General features: G+C 43.2%; 1 protein-coding gene across 5 annotated transcripts in view; it reads right to left on the bottom strand.

The window, feature by feature from the left end:
• The window catches only part of ARHGAP26 (Rho GTPase activating protein 26), a 371,806-nt gene that overhangs the window by 166,760 nt on the left and 183,510 nt on the right, over nt 1–21,536 (bottom strand). For all 5 annotated transcript variants that reach the window (XM_045551097.1, XM_045551096.1, XM_045551100.1 and 2 more), the window contains one exon: nt 9,801–9,837. In XM_045551097.1, coding sequence (XP_045407053.1) covers nt 9,801–9,837 — 37 coding nt within the window. The remainder of the gene's footprint in view (nt 1–9,800; nt 9,838–21,536) is intronic.

Raw genomic sequence — 21,536 nt, 5'->3', positions numbered from 1 at the left:
GCAAGTCATAACGAAAAGCCAGGTGCAGAAAGTCAGCACCCAGGGCGAGCTAGAGTTACAGCATCTCCCCCGCCTGCGGCTCAGAAGATGAAAGTGGTGGCCACAGAAACTGCAAGGTTCGGAAGGGAGGAGAAGGGTGAAAGCAAAGGGGCCGAGGCGGGTGGGTTGGGGGCGGAGGAGCTGGAAGGCAGGCAGGCGAGGGAGGGAGCAAGAGTGCCTGTCCTCCATCAGCCCGGCCCTGGCAGGCGAGGATGGAAAGCTGGAGGGGACCCGCACTCAGCTGACTGCCGCGTGGGCCAGTGCACAGGAGGCCAGGCCGCCGTGCCCATTAATGCCTCCCATCCTTCTCAGGTTTAAAAGGGGAAATGTTCTATTTATAAGCCACCGACCAGTAGAGACCTGGCAGACTCTGGATGGCTCTGATCCCAAAAGGATCCTGGTTACCAGCGGCTGCCTCCTCCTTCCTCTCAACTGTGGGTGTTCTGACAGCAAAAGGCCGAAGGTGACTAGAAGTAAAAGGAAAAAAATCCTCTTTTCTGCCTTCTGCTGTTTCATAAGACTGTAAACCTTTGGTAATGGCTGAAAGCTTTAGACATTTTTTAAAAATAGTGGCCACATGACCCTATCAAGGCTCTCCCTGCGATCTTCAAGAATAAATCTTTTCCGTTTTACAGATCAAGGGAAGCTGAGGCACAGAGATGAAGGGAAGGCATAATCAGAGGCATGGCAATGGGCACAGAGCGACGGTAATGATGTCCCATCATGTCCCCCCATCTCCTTTCCTGGTCCTCAATCTTGTCCTCATAAAACAAGATAAGCCTATAGAACACCATCAGGGAGTTTGCTCTGAGAGACAGCCTGAAGAATGCTCAGTGCATGTAACAGAAACAACATAGAAAGTGGCTTTTGTTGTGTTGCCAAATCCCTATGGGAGGGTAGTGGGCTATGATAAGGGTTCAACTTTGGGAAGCTAGAGTCACCGAATCATGTGACCCATGCTGTCCCAGCACCTGTGCACAGACACCCGAGGAACCACTGATGGTTCCCAGCAATGAGGCTCCCTGAGAAGGAACACAACATGGCACCAAGGGGATGGATGCTGGAGGCTGATGAAGAAATTCCTTCCAGCCCCATTGGGTTGACCACATATGACAAGATGGCAGAACACAGCAAAGATTTCATATTTATCAAGAGTAGCAGGTGAAAAAAAATGAACTTGGCAATCGGGCAGGCTCGGGTTTGAACATGAGGTCCACTATTTCTCAACTATGCTTCCTTGATCTCTGCCAAAACCTCTTGCCATCTTACATAGACTAATTTTTAAAACCTTAACCTTGTATTAAGCCAAGCAAGTGTGAAGAGACTACAATCTCTGGGCCAGATTCACCATTGCCTCTTTTATAAATAAAGTTTTATTGGAAAACACCCACACCCATTCATTTCCATATTGTCTTTGGCTGCTTTCACACTACAATAGTGGAGTTGAATAGTCCCACAAAACTGAACATATTTACCATCTGGCCCTTTACTGAAAAAGTAGACCCCTGTGCTTAGCAAGAACATTATAAAATCAGGGGGTACCTACAAGTACCCCTCCAGTATACATTAATATATAAACCTAAATGGTAATTTAGACTATTTTTCTGGCATTATGTCAAATGGTCTTGTTCCCCACCAGTGGTGTGCCTGTCCCACTTTGAGAAGTACAGTCACAGGATGAAATGAGCTAACATCCATAAGGCACCAAGACTGAGGAGAAATAACATGGGAGTGTTGTCTACCTCCATTCATTCTTCTCCTCGCTCCCTTTTTTGGCCGCTCCAGCAGGCTTTTCCTTTCCAGTGGACTTTTCCTTTTTTTGAGGGAGTAATTGACACAGCCAGATGATGAAAAGGATAATAACCAAGAGTAATCAGGTACTTACTAACTAATACGCCAGACACTGTGCTGAACTTTAACCCTCACAATGAATTTATGCGGTATCTACCTCATTGAATTATCATCCCTGTTTTATAGGAAAGGAAATGGAAACTTCAGAGAGACCCAGCACCCCTCCAAGGTTTCAGAGCCCGAATGCTAACCTACACTGTTCACACAGTTCCCTCCATGGAAACACCACTCTCCAATCCACACAGCAGCATCTACCCAAAGAGTCTTTGATCTATGTTAAAGTTATGAATAACTTAAGCCAGTGTTATTCATTTTGCAAAAACCCGGAAAGGACATTAAAGTCCAATGACAGGAAATGGTCCAACAAATTAGGATATCATCCTGTGACAGAATATTAAACAACCACTACAAATGAGATTTATAAACAATTTTCTTGACATGGAAAAAATGCTTGTAAATGTTTTAAAGGAGAATGCAAATAGGCATATTCAGTATGATGTCAATTAAGTCAAAATACGCGTTGACATTGACAGAATACCTGTGAGACGTTGTGAAAGGAAGGCAAGAAGGAAATGTGTCTGGGAATGGTATTATGGACACTTTCTTAATTGAATTTTTGAAAATCATTTTGCTGTATTTCCTCAGTATTCTACAATGAGTTCATGTTATTTTTGTGACAAGAGAAAATACATGTTTTTAAACCTGCTTAGGAGAGAGGTCCAGAGACTCAATGTCCAGACCCTGCGGACGACGAGATCCTCACTCCAGCTTTGGGCAGAGCTTTCTTTCCTCACTCGCTGCTCCCCCCCACCCACCTCCCAGTGTGAGTGACAAACTGGCAAACTGCAGTCGGTTTTTCAGCATCACTCAATCACAAAGGACTCTTATAAAAGCACTAGATTTAAAACGAACTGGAAGGAATGGAAGGGATTTAGACTTGAAAGCAAAGAGGAGCTGTTACAGTTTCTTCTGGGGAGGAGGCAAAGTAGGAAGTTTCTATTTTTTTTTTTTTTTAAGTGTTTCTAGCTCACATGGGATCCCATTCTGAGAGCTCACTCTCAAATCCATTAGCTCTGGGCATTTTATCTGCACACTGGGTATATCTGTAGATAGCATGACTAAGACAGACACCCACACAATGTAATGGGGCCATCTGTCTACTGTCACCCAGTGGTCTGAACCTCTGCAGTGATCATATACGTTTTAAGGGCAGATATGTGTTCTGGTTGTGAGTGTCCTTACCCCTCAGTACTCACGAAGCTCAGGGCCACCTCCCCTTAAGGACTCCCAGAGGTATTCCTTGAATGAAGAGCTACAGGAAGCCTGGACTCCCGCAGCTTCAACTAGCAAAAGGTTCAGGCAGGAGCCAACGGGGAAATAAATGCCCAACAAGAGCAGAAGTGTGGAAGCAGAGTGAACTACAGCAATGCCATTGTGAAAAGGCAGAGGGACAGTGCTGAGCCAGGCCCTGACGGGTGAAAAGGCAGGCCTGGAGCAACCTGGGCATATTCATTCATATCTATCTATCTACCTCCCAATTATATCCATAAGTTCTATATATATATATATATATATATCCCAATTAACCTATGGAATTTGAATTAATACCCACATTGAAAGAAGTGGCACCACGAGGTCAAGATTAGGAGACTGAGCCCTCTCTGCCTCCATCTGTCCGACTTCAGCTTGCAAACAGCTGGAGAAGCAGTAGGAGGGAAGCATTCCTGTAAACAAGGCTAATCTTTTTAGAGTTAAGTAGGCAGTGACATTTGTTATTTATTTAAAATGTCAAACTTGGAAAAGACCAACTCACACACTAGGAAAGCCTGCTCTTCCCTTACTCTCACACACCGGACTGTTCTGTGCTCCCTGACAAGTTCTCGGCTTTCTAGCCTTCCCTCAGGTGGGACTACAGGGCGCAGCAGCCTGGGCTGAGAACAGGCCACTTTCTGGGTTCTCTGCCTGCTTCTGACCTGGGCTCGTTTCAAAGGAAAACGAACCAGTTCTCAGAGTCTTTGGGGCATAAATCTCACAACTGCAGCCAAAGGTAAGGCCAGCAAGGGGACACGAAGACTTAGGAGCTCTGCATTAAGATGGCAAAGGGAGCCACAGAAAGGAAGATGGGAGAAAGGCTCTTGCACAGAGTCCTGTTCTTTCTAATAATAAAGGGGGCGAATCAATGACAGGTATCAGATGACCAGATAATTGACTCTGGCAGTGATCACTTCCTCAGTAAAGCAGCTTAAGAAGCAACAAACCCTACCTTCTTCCTCTCTCCTACCCGCATTCCCACTTCTCTCTTCCCTTCTCTAGTTGGTAAGAGTTTGACCAACTAGAGAACTCGGCGTCACTGATGTATATTCCTGACATTCTAGGAGCAAACCCAGGAAGGTTCCCTGTTTGCAGCAGGATCTATCATGAGAGGCTCACAGGACATGGAAAAATACCAGATTGGTTTTTGAATTTAATATTTAGGGATTAATTTAGCCAGGAACACACAAGACCTCTAGGCAGAAAACTAAAATTCTCATAAAGAACACTGGCCATCTGAATAAATGGAAAGACATTCAAAGCCCCTGGAGGAGATGGCTTACTATCGTCAAACTGTCAATTCCCCCCCCAGATTAATCTGTACAATTCAAAGCAATTCCACATTAAAATTTTATTTTTTGAGGAACTTATCAAACTTATTATAGAATTTATAAAGAGGGATAAAGGCCCACAAATAGCTAAGTCAACCCTTAAAAAGGAAAGTAAAAAGAGGAGACTTAAATAACCAGATGTTAAGACTTGCCTCAAAGTCATATTAAAAACGGAGAGGTACTGGCACAAAAATAGTTAAATGGACCAAAGAAACAGAATAAAAGGCTCAAAGACAGAACTCAGAGATGTAAACCCAACATACAAAAAAGCTGGCACATCAAATCAACCCGGGAAAGAATGGATAGTTTATAACAGATGCTGGTGGGAAAACTGACCTTCACATGGATAAAAATAAAACTGGGTCTTCGTGAAACATCACAGGAAATGGCAGGTATCAGCTGGATTAGGAACTTAAACGTGACACATTTATAAAGCCAATAAAAGAACATATAGGTTCATCCCTTTGTGACATGGGTCAGAAAGTACTTCTTCAAAATACAAAATACAAAGTACTTCTACAAAATACTTGAAAATCATAAACCAGAATGCCAAAAAAAAACAAAAAAGAGTCTGAATATGTAAAAAGTAAGACTTTGTAGTCAAAGAAGAACACACAGATTAATAGTCAGATGACAAGATTGGAATATATATTTAAAATATCTAAAACTCACAAGGGATTAATATCTAGACTATAGAAGGAACTTTACAAATCAACAAGAAAATGATGGTAACTGAATTTTTTTAAAAAATGGGCAACGGACATCAACTGGGCAATTAGCAGAAGAGGAAACCCCGTAAACTCATGGGCATTTGAAAAGACGCTCAAACTCATTAATTATCAGAGAAATACAAATTAAAACAACAATGAAGTATCATTTTGTACCTATCAGATTGGCAAAAAAATTATTAATAGGAAGCTGAACAACGGCGAGAGTTGGCAAGAATGGAGACCTTTGCATGTAGAGCTGGTACACACACCCTCTGACCAACAATTCTCCCAAAGAAATTCTCACACGGGAGGACACGCACACGGATGTTCGTTGTGGTGTTGTTAGTGATGAGGAGGAGTTGGAGGCATGAGGGGATGGAGCACATCTCTACAAAAACAGATACACAGTGTCGTACACCATGAAGTATGCCACAGCGAGAAGCCACGGCCCAGAGTGACATTCGTGGCTCCTAACACAATGCGGAGGGAACAGAGTGAGAAACTGTGAACAAGACACATCCCCCATTTATATAACTGAAGAGCACAGGTAGATAAAAGAGAAAACATTTTCCAAGAATAGATTTTAAAAGTGTACATTAGAATGATGGGAGAAAGGGGAGGAAAGGAATAAGAGCAGGGAAAAGAATTAAATGAATGAATAAATGAAATGACACAAAATGAAAGGATGAACAAAGGAACCCAGGAACCTGTGGAGATAATGTGCCATGAACAGGGGAGTGTGATGAATTCAATCCTCCAAATCTGAGATGCAAACTGAGAACAGAGCAGAAAATAGGAGAGGAAAAGGCTCTGCAAAGAAATGTGCATGTATTTATCTGCTGCCATCCTCTCCCCGGCAACTGGGTCACTTGGAAAATGCCAGCAGTGGATGGACATTATTTATGGCCCTGTCTCATACCCGACAGGCGCTGTATGCCCCAAGAGAAACTTCAAGAGGAAAGCAACACATTCGGAAGGGTCCCCAAAGGAATTTCCTTTTGCTGTCTTCTCCTCTAAAACATTCTGGCTCTGTGACAAAATGTTTGTGTTTGAATTCCCACCAAAACATTTTCCAGAAAGGAAAATGCTAGACATCTGGAATTTGGACATTTGAAATTTGGTGAAAGGAGCCATGTGCCACTCTTGAATTCCTATCGGACTGACTTTGGATTGTGGCATAAACAGAAAGGGCTGCAGAACAATCCAGACCCTGGGCAATAGTGCCACCTGTGGCAGAGGAGCCCGATGGGTGTGAGTACGGGGTGAAATCAGGAATTCCTGCCATCAGCAGACACTAGGAGCACAACCTCAAGGAGGAGGGGGGCTAAGGACCTGCATGATGTGGAAAAGGGGTCTGAATGTCAAAAAAGGCGAGGAAGCACCAATGCAGACCACTCCTCTGGCTTTGCCAGCTACAATGAATAATAATACCTTAGCAAATTAATTCCTGTCTAAACTATTCCTGAAAAAGTGGCCAATATTTTTTTAACATCTTTTTCCCTCCTGCTTGCTAGGTGAAAGGGTAAGCAATGGAAGAATTGTTAGGACACCCATGACAAGCAGCTCTCCTCACTCTGTGGGATACAAAAAGCAAAGTATTTCTGCTTTCTAAAATAGAACACTTTGTAGTGCTCTTCTCTTAAGGGAGGCAGAATATTCTTGCGTTTAACAGTAGAGCTTTGGGTGTAAGACAGAACTTAGACTAAATTGTGTCCCCTGAGCTTGCTAGCCTCGATTTCCTCAGCTATAAAGTAGGTCAAAAGTACCTATCTCATAGGGTGTTGCAAGCATTAAATGAGCTAATGTATGTAAAACATCCCTAGTGTCTGACACATAGTAAGTGGTCACTTAATGCTACCTTTTAATAGCCATTATTGGAAAATATATGCTCATAGTAGACACTGCAAACTACAGAGAAGTATTTAAGTAGAAGGTCGTCAATGTCCTCCATCCCGATTAAGATTTTGATGATAATAAATTAATCTCCAGACTTTTTTCTACCAAATGTCTAGATGAATCAAATAATTTATATTTACAATCAGATATTTATATAACATACATTGTTCTATAGCCTAATTTTTAAAAAAATTCAACTGACAATACACTCTGGGTGCCATTTCTATAAATACATCTAGATCTCCCTTGTTCTTTTTGAAGGTGCTGTGCTGTTCCATAGTTTACTTACCCAGCTCCGCACTGGATATTTATTTAGATTGTCTCTAATTCTTTGCTGTTATCACCAATGCTCCAAAGAATTTCTTTGTTGCACACACATCTTTGCACTCTATTTCTTTAGTTAGGACAAAGGGGTCAAAGGACAGTCACTTTTTTAAGGCTTCCAAAACATATTCCCAAAATGCCTGGCAGACATGGCAGAACCAGGTGGCATGCCCAGAAAGAGAATCATGCTGTCCTTCAAATCTACTGGCACTTATCTCAAGCAGAGAGAAGCGGGTTCCAAAGGTCACAAGTTACAGGTGAACTTATGAGCAGGGGGGTTATCCATTCACATGCATCACCTCCCCAGCTCTGGGGCCCTTTCTTATGGATGGAGTGTCTCACAGGTTGGGGCCTGGTGTGGGCATTTGTTAGTGTAGCCTGCTTGGCATCCATCCCCCCTCTGGTCCTGGTGCCTTCGCTGATTTCCCTCTGGGAAACCACCCTGCTCCCATTTTGTGTAGTCCTTTTTTTGTTTCCATGAGAAACTCCATGCAAATGGATTGTTCAGTACTCTTTTTTTTTTTTTAATTAAAAATACTTTATTGCTAAAAAAATGCTAAGGATCATCTGAGCCTTCAGCAAGTCATAAACTTTTTGCTGGTGGAGCATCTAGTGTCCGTATTGATGGCTGCTGTCCGATCAGGGTGGCGGTTGCTGAAGGTTGGGGTGGCTGTGACAATTTTTAAAAATAAGACAACAATGAAGTTTGCAGCACTGATTGCCTCTTCCTGTCTTGAAAGATGTCTCTGTAGCATGAGATGCCATCTGATAGCATTATATCCTCAGTAGAACTTCTTTCCAAATTGGAGTCAGTCTCCTCAAACCTGCTTCTGCTTTATCAACTAAGTTTATGGAATATTCTAAATCCTTCATTGTCATTTCAACAATGTTCAGTACTCTTGAACCTGTCTATCGAGGTGTGCGATTTTCCCCTGGGTGGGCCCAAAATTCGACCAACTTGACACTATCTTCCCCAGGAGGCTGAATCTTCAGAAGAGTGAGGCAAGGACTGTAACCAGCAGAGCTTGATCAGCCTGCAGACACTGTCCAGAAGACCCTTCTCATTGGTCCCTGGGTCTCCAGAGCAGGTTTGTTTTCAAGCCTGGTTCTTCAGCTCTTCTACCTTACTGTGAGTTACCTTACAGCCACCTCCCATATTCCTTCGTTACTGTTACCGCTGTAATGTTTGCCTCAGTTAGCCAGAGCTGACTTGAGATGTTCTAAAACAATCCTACCCTGATGGGGGGGCAGGGGGAATGACTTGTTTCCTGGAATAGTAAAAAATTTTCCCTTGTTCAATTTTTGAGGGGAAAAAACATTTCTTCCTCTCATAAAAGCCTTTCAACCCATCAATAACATCCATTTCAAATGACTTGATATTTTATATATAACACCTAGTAAAATTTGTATTTTAAAGGGAAGGAAAGGAGGAAAAATCTCTGTTCTATAACAACTTTCAGAAAAAAATAGCTTACCCTTTTGTCCACATGAAAAGGCACTGTTCTACTGATTTTCCTAACGCTACTGGAATTCACAGTAGGGCTAATTTTGAATCCTTTTTTCCAAGTGGATCTTACAAAGCAAATCTGAGGCAAGGGTACAGGATTTCCTTTGTACTCTTGCAGGAACCTGGAAAGAATTTCTTTTCTCCTATGCATCAAGGAGGGAATCAGTCCAAACACTAGACTAGTAGCAGTTTCGTTTTAGTCCTTTTGCCTTTACAAGGTTACTGGTGCCCTCGGAAATCATGATTAAGCAGAGAGCTCAGAGCCAGCAGCAGGGGAAAGGTACTGTAGAGCCCACAGAGGCTTCCCAGGGGCTTCTATCAAAGCGGAATACTATTATACAATTCCCCACCACCATTCTTTCCTCCTATAGAGGCTAGAAAGAAAACGGTCACTAAGAAATCACCTAAGACAGTGCCTCTCCCGTCCTTTCAGGGAGACTGCGCACAAGGCCAGGGCAATGCTGGCTTTCCCGCAGGATGAAGCTCTTGGGAAGTTAGGCATTATTGCATTTAAGTGACTTTTGCGTGGTGATCGGAGCTACAGTCTTAAGAAGACCTGGGATTAAGTGAGATAATGTACGTGAGAATGCTGTGTACAGTGTGAAGCGTTATTTGAATGCAAGGTGTCATTACAGCCTTACAGCCAGGCGCCCTGAACACCCCTCTGGAGTCACTGGTAGAAAGTCGGGGTAGAAGCAGCTCACGCCGCACTCAGAAAATGGGGCCAACCCAACATGCCCACAGCACCTCCTGGTGGTGCCTCCCCGCAACAGCAACCTCTTAAAGCCCACACCCAGCCCTAGCTGCAGCAAATTCCCCAAGCATACTTACTCCCTTCGCTCTGACTGTCTTTGTTCGAGTTGTAGACCTGGAAAATAGAAATAAAAATTTATCTGTGTGCACTTTATACCATGCCACACGTTCACTGAAAACCAGTATCTTCCCCCTTTTCCCTAGTTTGTGCTGTAAGATGGAAGGCAATTTCTGGCCCCCAAATATGTACCCCTCCAACAGTTATCCACTTCTCAGTATTTTACTTTAGCTGTTCTTAAGTATTTGTACACCAAAATCCTCTGTGAAACTTTATTGTGTAAAAACCATATTTCGTCTTCTTCAAAAAGCAAATAAACTTACGTGTGCACATAAACAAAAAGGAGAAAATTTTAAAAATTAGTTACAAATCATTAAGCGTTAACTGTGTACCAGGCAATGTACTAAGCAATTTACATGAATTATCTCAAATAATTTACACAACTCTATAGGGCAGGAGCTGTTATTACTTTTTTTTTTTTTTTTTTTTTTTGCAGGGGCACAGAGTCTTGCTTTGTCATCTCAGCTAGAGTGTAGTAGTATCATCATAGCTCACTGCAATCGCAAATTCCTGGGCTCAAATGATCCTCCTGCCTCAGCCTCCTGAGAAGCTGGGACTACAGGCATGTGCCATCACACCCAGCTAGTTTTTCTGTTTTGAGTTTTTTTTTTTTTTTTTTTTTGGTAGAGAGGTTAGGTCTTGGTTTTGCTCTGGCTGGTCTCGAACTCCTTACCTAAAGCCATCCTTCTGCCTTGGCCTCCCAGTATATCACTGTTTTACAGATGGAGAATCTGAGGCTTAAAGAGGTTAACTAATGTCTCACAGCTAGTTAGTGGCAAAGTCAGAACAAACTATTGACGCTAACATTGCGGAATGGGAGTATGTACTTTTTACTTTTTTAATGTTACAGGGAGATATATTACATTTACAATAAAAGCCCATTAAATGATTTATATAAATCATAAAAACATAAAGTGCCCCAACATAGAAAAGGAAAATGCCCCAGTATGAAACAGACAATGGCACACTGCAAGAGTCAACAAGCTTTTCCCATAAAGGCCAGATAGTAAATGGTTTAGGCCTTGTGGGCCAAGAAACAAAAATCAATGACATCATATAAGTACTTATACAATAAGTGAGAAAACAAATTTCCACAAAATTTTTGACAAAATTCAAAATATAATAATCGTGTATAATTTTTTTAAAATACAAGTCTAACAATCAGAAGAATGGATTTTTTTAGACCAAGGATGATATTTAGCTTAAATGTGGTTCAAAGTTAGTATTCCCTATCATCAAATCCATTGCAAATGTTCATCTGTAAATGCTATGCTTGACTCATGGGCTGTGCAGCAGCAGAGGGTGGGCTGGATTTGGTCAGTGAACCACAGTGTGCCCATCCCTGATATGCTGTCACTATTAAATAAGATGAAAACTCTGCCTTAGAAAAGAAAAAAAAAATCATCCTGCCCAAACCCTACCTTGGTGGTTAAGGTTCTGTAGGTTTGGAAAGGCAAGAAGCTGATCATCATAACTTAAAACACATACGTCTCTCCCAAGTGATTGTAATGGCTACTCTCAACTGAGAACCACTTATTTAACCCCTAAGGAGCTAAGTCAAGCATCTCTGAAAAGAGAACCATGAAACCTAAAAAGGGGGTTTTACCTGTGAAGAAATATGACTGAGAATAGCTGGTCAAGAGCTGGGCAATAGGTCCCACTTGGCCCTTTGTGTCCCTTGGGTGAGTCTCTTACCCTCTCTGGGTCTCTGCTGCCTCATCTGTAAACTAAAGGAACCACCCAAGAAGGTCCTTGAATCATCAAACTCTAAATATAACAAATCACCCCATTTTATTATTAATTTTCTACGGAAGACTAAAGCTGCACAACCACTTATTGAAGGTCAGAAAAATGAGGACAAAGGGAACCAGTTTCTGCACTTAACGAGGATTGTCCGATGAATGAAAAGACGTCAGTGCATACTCTTAAAAGTTCTAGTGATTAGGAGTCAAGAGATTTGGATCGGGCCTGGGTTTCACCGTTGGTAACTTCCTCTTGCTGAACTTTAACTTCTTCATCTGCAAAATGAGGGTGGTGATAGCTATTCTGCCTACTTCTTCCAGGGCTGCTGTGAGCATCAAATGAGATTGTGAAAAAGAAATATACTGAAACAGCACAACACAAAAGCCAGTGCTTTTGTTATACTACCAGGAAAAGAAATGCGTAATATTCATGGAATTTGAGGGGAAGATAAAAATCTAGGCAGAGGCTGCCGTAGAGGTTGTGCTTAATTTCTACCTGTGACAGAGGGAACACAGTTGCCTGTTCTCCCTCAGCAACACCCCATCATCCACATAAATGAAGAACTTGGACTAGATCATGGTTTGCAAATTGAGCTTCACAGCATCTGTACAAACAGGGACTGCCCAAGGAGTTGGGAGAGAAGCTAAGACCCCAGGTGACCAAATGTCCCCTCTCTTTGCTTTCATTGGTTTTACTTATACGGCTGTCAAACAAGAGGATACTGGCTTTGAAACGCTTGAAGCCTTCTTGAATGGGTAATTTCCAAAGTTGTGTGCACCTGTCATTAACTTGTTTATTCATTCACACATCTGACACATATTTATGGTGTGTCTACTATAAGCAGGCAGCGTTCTAGGTGCTGAGAATACAGATGAACTAGACAACTACAATCTCTGCTCTCGCAGAACTTTCCCATTGGTGAAGAAAACAGAAATAAGCAGATGCAGCAATGTGATTACTTCAAATATTGATAAGTCCAATAGAGAAAGTTAAAAAAAGGGGGAGGGGGTATTGGGGATCTGAGGTGGGAAAAGCTTCTTTGAAGAGGTGACATTTGCAGGAGACCTGAATGACGAGAGAGGAACTTCTTGGGGATACCTGGGCACCACTGCCAACGAAAAATGCAGGTCCTTGAGATGGGAAAAAGCATGGCTTTTCCGAGGGAAGAGGCCAGGGTGGCCGGTGATCAGTGCAGGGCAGAGAAGGGTGGGAGAGGGGGCAGTGAATGACCCTGCAGGGCCTTGTGGCCTGTGAGTGAAGCAGGCGGCCCTGTAACGGCTAGGACCAGCGGTCCATGGTCACTGGCATTCACGAACCTTGGGAAGCTGGATAAAGTAAGTACAAAGGAAAAGACCATATTTGGGGGCAAGTATTTTTTTCAGCTATCCTTGATCACTGCATTTCTCCCATTAAATCCAAACATTCTTCCCAAGAGAAACTTGCTTCTGTTTATAAATGGCAACATCCAGAAGGAATAGTAAAATGTAGGGCTTCTGGCCCTCCTTAATTGGGAGGTGAGTTTACACCAAATTACTTTCCTTCAAGGTTTCCTGGGTCTCGGGAGACCTCTTCCTGGGTCACCCAGGCGTTGCCTGAACTGGAGAAGCATGACCAGTGAGCCAAGAAACACGTGCCTGCCCGATCCTGAGGCCAGGCCATTAATCTCTGTCTGGTTTTGGTAAATGAGCCAAAGAGAATGAGCTTTGAAATTAGCTAACAAGCCATGCTCACCAGGACGGCATGACTAAAAGGCTCTACAAGGAAGGCCCAGGGTAGGGGAGCAGCCTCAGCATCACAGAGGCAGATGGTGGCACGGTAACAGCACTAAGCAGGAATGGCTTTGTTTTCCTAGCACTTACCAAGAGCCACGCATGACAACCTCTAATCCTTGTAATCACCACACGGATTAGGTCTAGCGTTATTCAAGTTTGACAGATATGGAACCCAGAGAGGTTACATAGTTTATCTAAGGACACAGAGCTGTAAGTGGTGTACTGTTCTATCTTGCCTCTACAGCCATGTTCCAATCCCCTTTTACCTTTCTAGGCAGTGGCAAATGCACACAACTACCAAGCCACTCCCAGTGGCAGATTTTATGGTTCATAAATACTTTCTATAATGGCAGAAGCAAAAGGCATCCAATGCACCCTTTATAAATGGTCAGCGTGCTCTAGGCAATCCTTCTTCTATAGATCTCATAGCATCAGACTGACGATGTTCAGAGGCAAGAGCAATGTCCTGAAAAAAAGGGCTCTTTAACCATGGCTTTGTCTTATGATTAGCAGCGTATCTCAGATTTGCAAGCTTCCAGGTGAGCCTCTCAAGAGCGTCTACCTTAACAGGCTATAACCCAGCTCTCCAGGATCAACTTGAGGGGACAAGGGTCACTCAACAATGCTCCTGGGAGACTGAAACAGTTGATGCACCTTCTCAACAACTCGTCTTCAGCTAAAGTCTATCTGTCCTGCTTAGCCAGCGTACTTTAAAATCTACCATATTAAAGTGTCTCAGCCCTCTGGCTTTATACGCTTTGTTTCTGCTAAATATTGTACATAAAGATTTGTTAAGTGTTCATGCCAATTAATATCTGTTTTCAAATATACGCTCCCAGAGAAATTACATATGTTTACTTTATCTTATCAGGGTCCACCTGAGAGTCATCAAGGAATAATCACGAGAAATATAATAATTTAACAGCATTGATGATGACAAAAGCCCTACTACGTGTCAGACACCACACCAAGCATTCTGTACGCATTATCTTGTTCGGTCCTCACAGCAGCCCAGTGATTCCCGGCATAGAGATGAGAAAACTGAGGCATTACAGAAGTTAGGTCACTTGCCTAACGTTAGACAGCTGGAAATGGGCAGAGTCCAGACAGGAACTCCTACAGTCTGTCTCCAGAGCCCAAGCACTTAACCACCAACCACATGATAAATAAGACACTGTGATGACAATGATGATGATGATGATGACGATGATGATGATGATGATGATGATGATGATAACGGTGATGAGATGCCATGGGCAGCTAGGGCAGTGAGTCACTGGAAGAATGAACTTGCCGTGAGTCAGAGGGAAAATGAAACTGGGAATGGTCTTCTGATTCCAGCCTGGAGCATTCACCACTAACCCAGGCAACCAGCTGGCACCTAACGTAAAAGTAACACTCCATATTTTCTCCGAACCACGGGGTTCAATCCTGAAGATACACATCACGGCACGGCAGTGGGTCTCTGATACAAATCACAGGGCATCGCAATTCTAAGGGTCCTTATCCAGAAGCTACAATGGGAATACAATTTAATAAATCAAAGGAGGGTGAAGAAAGCCTTTATATGCTTCCTCTGCACCAAGATGTGATTTTGCAATAAATTCTGTTCACTGCTGAGCCAATTCAATTTACATGTCCCTAGAGAATGAAGAGAGGATACACAGAGTCATCTGGATTCCCAGAATTTTTCTCGAGTAACCTTTATTGCCACTATCCAAGCCATACTGAGAAAGCACAAAGAGGCTTTTTTAAAAAAACATAGAAATTAAAGACATAAGTAAAGCAATAATTAGACGAAACAATCTAACCTTTCCCTTTGATACACAGCTACCTTAGCACTTGGTCATACCACACTTGGGATCAAAATATGCACAAAATGAAGGTGTTAGAAAAGGAGGTTTCCAGGCAAATTTATTTAAAATTGATGCTCCTATCTGAACTGCACCATCTTTACCTGAACTCACACCCAAACTCCAGGAGTCCCTGAAGTTTCTTCCAGGTAGTCTGGGATAGCTCAATCCCTCCCACCTGGTTGTTCCCCTGATACACCAACGTAGAGAGACACACTGAATAGAGCTACGTGCCAACATCTTAAAACACTGCACAAGCTGGTTCTACACCATCAGACACCATCTTGTCCCCTCTCTCTGTGGCAACATGAGGCCACCATCACTAGTGCTTACTCTTTTGAACTGTTTGCATCCCTGGTGACAGAACTGCAGTAATCAGTTCTGCTGCTCAGGTTCAAAGTCCAGCTTTATTATTTATTGGTTCTACATATACATCACTTATCATCCCTAGACCTCAGTCTTGCCATCTGTAAAAGGGGAACACTATCATTCCCTACCCTCTTATGGTTGTGAGAATTAAATGGAATAACAGATATAAAATATTTAACACAGAACATAGAATGTAAATTCAATGGCCCATAAAGCATTTTCAAAAGATTAACTTTTATCATCATCACTTTCATCCTTTTCTTCAAACTTTTTGTTTAAAAAACAAAACAAAACAAAGCCCCTCTCCTGGAGATGGAAGGTTACCCACTATGGGATACATGGCTAAGGACGGGAATGTAGTTGGAGGGACCCCATGGCATTGATCTCATTAGCATTGAAATATAACCAACTGAAACTAATTAAGTGTCCAAGGGAAAGGAAAGGAGACAATCCAAGGTCAACTTTTAGAGCAATGGTTCTCAACTTTTTAAAAAAAACAGCAATCAAAAATAAAAATAACCATCCACCACCAACCACTTTTTCACTACCAATTATGTGTCAGGCACCACACTAAGTGTGGACATGAATTATTTTATTTCATCCTTAAGTCTCTGGGGTACTACCACTGCCTCTATTTCATGCCATCATATAGATTAATTAGCTTTTTACCAGTTAACATAGCTAGCAAGTTACAGAGCCAGGATCCGAACTAGGCAGAGCCCTTTAGACGGGAGCCTGGACCCAACCACAACTTCATACAACTTCTCCACCCAGTTCTGCCTTCCAGCGGAAAAATAGCCTGGTAATTAACAAAGAACTCAAAAGAAGCTAAGCAGTAATTAAAACGGTAACAATGCAATCATTATGTAAGAACAAAATTTCCACCCAATTTAAACATAACAGTAATTCTATAAACTTCCAATTAATACAAGTGCAGCAGTAACTGAAAACCACAAGCAGCTTGAGACACTTTAGGATGCCCAAAAAACATCCTTCCTAAAATCCATGAGCACATGCAGAGAGAACTGGCCAGCAGTGTTGCCAAGCACTGTGTGGCAGACAGATTTCTTAGCAGAGCACCACGTAAGAATATTCGGCAAACTCTAACAACAGCCTAAATTTAGGAACTTTTAAATAAAACCCCTGACAAATTACGAGTAAGACACCCTTGGTCTGTGGAATGCCACCCACAAAACCCAATAATCGACATGATTTTTTTGGATCAGGAGGAACTCTCTTTTCACGAGTGTGCCACAGGCCATACTTGGAAAAGCTTTTGGGAAGGAACTGTTTGAATCTGAAGCACGTCGGGATAAAACCAGTTTGAATAGCTTGGAGTAAAGATGGATGTGTCTCATCTCCAGGGGACAGAGCTGGGGGGCCAAGCTCCTCCTCCTGCCGTCAGAAAAGTGCCTCTCATCACCATGGTCTCAGTGATGAGACGTGCTCAAGGGAATAGAAGATGGCTGTGGTCACGTTTCTGTTTCTGAGCTCACAATACTCCCCTTTGCCACCAGCATTGCCTCTGCCGGCTGCCTTAGGGAGGCTCTCTCTCGTGCATACATACATGATGGCACTTCCCAATGACCCATTCCTCAACCAATGTAAAGACCTTGCTCTTGCCCTGAAGAAGTATCCGTAAGGAGGGTTCAGTAACTGGTCCACTCAAAAAATCTGGACTGGATGAGGAGTTTTTGAGTAGAAAGAATAAGAGCAAGACAACAACAAAAAAAATTTCTTTTTTAAATCCCCATGTTGGAGTTGATGAGGACAGTGCACTGGAGAGAGAAAAGGTAAGCCAGATCTGTCATGTCCAGGTGACTGTGTCTCATTCTTCCCAACATCTGGCAAATTCTCTGTGAATCGTTACCTTACAAGGGAATGGAAATATACAATTCAGACCTTACTATCAGAAAATAGAAAGCAGATTTGTCTTATTTGTCTTCACTCAGGCTATCAAATCCCTCACATGGCCATTTATTTTCTATGCTCCACCCCTGCACGTTAGTTCTGCATTCACCAGGTGACAATAAATGGTACTAAGAGTTTCAGAGCCCAAGGTGCCACTGGGGAGTTCTGAAAGAAGGGCTAGGGGTTCCTGTCCTTGATGGTACTGAGTCCCCTCCCCTGTGCAGCCAGAAGCACCATAGGCTGCAGCTAGTCTCTTAGAAAATGGCCCAGCAAAAAGTGACCAAATGCCTGAGCTCCTAAAGCCATTTAGATAAAGAGTCTTTTGACAGCCCCAGGAGCCTTCCTGCCAGTGAATAAAAATTGCTGCTTGCTGTTCAACATGATGATGACAATGATGATGAGTAAAAAAATAAACTTTCCTTTCCATCAGGTTCAAGCACTGCCTGCTGCTTTGTACTTTATAAATACAAAGAGCTTATTTCTTTGCATCATTCCTCAGTGAAGCTGGGGAAAACAAAGTACTCTGGACACCTGTGACTACTACTGCTCAGCATCCATGTCCCTCTGTTTCTAGGGACACCACCCTCATCTTCCTTGGGGAGCCATTCCGCAAGTCCACGTGGTTTGGGCAGGGCCAATCCTAATTCCATGTTGAGGTTTGGCCATGTGATCCAGACCATGCACCCTACGGTGCACGTGAGCCGCCCCAGGCCAATGTGGCAACAATGCTTGCTTTTAATACTTGTTATTACAAGTGTTGGAAATGAGGCCTTGTGTTGCCAGGAGAATAGGACGCACGCCTGGAGATTTTGAGGCCAACTCTGCCACCACATAGGCAAAGCCTTGAGTAGAAAAGGACAAACAAAGGGAGGCAGAGCCATGACACAAAGGGAGACTGGATCTCAATGGTGTCGCTTGAGCCCTTTTATCTAAATATATCTGAAGCTCATCCCTGCTCTTCCCATAGTGAACCAATAACATCCTTTTTTATTTTTATTTGTTGGCTGTGCTTCTGTTGTGTACAGCCAAAAGTTGCAACAAATACCAAAAAAAAAAAGTGCATGAGAGAAAAGTCTACCTGAGCTTCACAGAAGATTCTAGAATGAAGGGGGAAAATGTGCAACAAAGTAGAATGGGGAAGAAACTATATTGATGCCATCCTTGAGTTTCCCCTTCCTTCTACACCTCACATATCCAATCAGTTTCAAATTTTATCAATCCTGCCACATATCTGAACCTCTTCCTCACCACCGTGTCTTTTTCTATAGCCCCTTCTCACTTGGACCTCCACAGTGGCTTTCTCTGGGCTCTTGCTGGCTCCACTCTCTCACTCTGCTCTCATTTGCTGTGCACATCGCTCCTGCAAGATGTGCTTCACTAAACCACAACTTTGGTTGGAGAAGAGAAGCCTTCAAGATACCACAATACACCAGTCTTCAAACTCTCAAAGGGTGGTCACGTGGAAGCAGGGGAGCCTTACTGTTCTGAGCAGAGATGAAGGTCAGAAGCAGTCCCAGCACAGATTTCAGCTGCATATAAACAACTGACAGTTAGGAGCTCTTCCTGGCCCACTAAGGCAGCGAGCTGGCCAGTGTCACTCTGACACGTAGGACTAAGCTCCCTCCCGTCTAGAAGGCATTCCTGGGCTAATGAATTTAGCTGCATTTGGTGTCTAAGCATTGTTAGCCTGTCCCTTTCAACTGTATAGGCCTTGGACAGACTCCAGAACAGGGGAGAAAGGATTTGCATGACAGAGTCGGGTGACGGACGGAGTATGCTGTGGGCTTTGGAGACTTGTCATTACAACCTGGTTCCACCAATTTGAGCTGTGTGACCTTAGATGATTAATATAGCTGAGTCTGTTTTCCCACTGTAAAGTAGAGCTAAGTAATAATACTTACTTTATGAGAGTATTGGGAGAATTAAAAATAGTTATCACAGTGCCTGAAGGTGCTCAAAAATATTATTTCCCTTTTCCCTACCCCACAAAGATTTCCTAACCTACCTGATGGCTACAGACCCCCTTCACCTCTCCCTCCTTTGACCTCTCACTGCTCTGGCAGTGTGTTCTATAGAATTTAGCCCCTCCAAATATAATTTTTCATTCCTCATCATTTCTAATCTCCAACCAAATCAATCCCTTCATGACAAGGTCAGTCTTCTATGGAGCAAGGTGGCGAGGGTGGGGAGGTGTCTACCTGGCATCTAAAACAGGGCTGGGCACATATTCAGTGTCTAAGTAATTGCTTCTAATTAAAGGACGAGGGACTTAAGACATAGGATGCACATACCTTTGTCTCGGTCAGGAGCAGGTCATAATGACCTTGATGAGCAAATTATCCTTATAGCAACACTTTCACAATTTGAGTGTTGCTGGCACTTACTGCACGTCTCTGTGAGAAATCTCAAATTAAGCTGATGTGATTTCAAGAGAAAAGGTGAAACAGCTCCTCCTGGAGCACATAGGTGGCAGGTTACACCCAGATATCCAGCGAAGGGGTAGGCCACTTATTTTAACTTCTTTTTGGACCCGGTGAATGAAGCATGAACAAAATATTTCTGGGGTTATTGACACTGATTTGGTCCCCCCGCCCCCATCCCCGCACTGGGACTTTGATTTGTGTGTTACATAAACACTGTTGCCATAGTTATAATTCAGGAAGCTTTGTTGCTTGACCTCAAGAAAAATTCAACCTCAAATCAGGATAACACTGACTCTCTAGACCACAATAGATCATAAGAGGGTAGGATCTGCCAAATTTCTTCAAGCTTCTAGAAGGAACTACTATATTTTGGGCAATGAGCAAGCAACAAGAAGAGGAAATGCTGCAATGTTATGCAATTTCCTTGCATTTCATATTCAGAAATCCTGAAAACCTCTATCTGCAACTTCCCCTAGCTTTCAACTGAAGATCAGAGTCACAGCCAATATAAACAAAAACTGGATGCAAAGGAGGAAGAAAGAAATCTAAGTAATGTACAAGTCATACAAGTATTTCAGGAAATTTTTAAAGGCGGCAGAAAGGGCACAAGCGCACTCGATCTCAAATGCATGACAGTTAAGCAGGTGGGGTGCAAGCTGACATGTAAGTAGGATGTGGCCAGGCCACGGTGTGAGTGAGGAGTCTCATGGCTCTAACGTTTCCTGGCTTCGTGCTGATGCAACATTGAAAAGTAGGTGTGAACCCTCTTGTCCCTCAGCACACTGTTTTCATGGGGAGAGGAGAGACCACCCCCATCCCCTAGGAAAAAAACAAATATTAAACAGAGAAGGCCTTTATGTGTTCTCTCTCCCCTCCACCCCACCCCCACTCCATGTCTTTGGAAATAGTTAAACAGCTCTGTTAGCAGAAGAGAGAACCTTGTTCTTTTGTGCTTTGGAAAACTGCAACGAGAAATTCCTCAGGACAGTATGCAGGATCCCAAAGCAGGAGATCGCGAGGCTCTTCTGCTGCCCAAGCAGGGCCCTGTCCAGGAGAAGCCACAGCCAGAGGGTGAGTCACGGCACCACGCTGCTGCTTTCCACTCCCGTCCCTCCTTCCTCCGGAGGGTTCAAGGCAAAGGGCATTTATAGTGTCTTCATTGTAACTTGAGGCTGACTGAAGTCAGACGGACTCAGAGCACTTTCATGATCTCGTTTACCCCCACAGTCCCCCCGTGAGAGGCAGGAGGCAAATGTGATCCAACACAGACACAGGGAAAGGTGGCTTCTTCCTCTGCCACGGACAGCTGCGAGTTCAGAGTGCTGCATTTGTGTAACAGATATGTGACTCAAAGGGGAGTTTCCTACCTCAAATCTAGAAATAATCCTGATGCCAACCCAGGTAATACAGCAAGAGGTTCTGAGAATATTCACTCTTCTATTCTATTGCTCTGAGCTGGTGGAAAACGGCTGCATCCCTGCCTCTGCGACCCCACAGGTAATCTCAGTATTTTCCTACAACCCCCAAGGAGCAGAATGGGGTTTCTAAAATGAAACTGTGGATTGCAGTATTCTTTCTGGTTCTACAGAAGTTCAAAGTTTTTAGACTGAGCCCTTCATCATTTC

Source organism: Lemur catta, chromosome 5 (assembly GCF_020740605.2).
Source record: "Lemur catta isolate mLemCat1 chromosome 5, mLemCat1.pri, whole genome shotgun sequence".
Taxonomy (NCBI): Eukaryota; Metazoa; Chordata; class Mammalia; order Primates; family Lemuridae; genus Lemur; species Lemur catta.
This window is presented reverse-complemented; position numbering and strand designations above follow the sequence as displayed.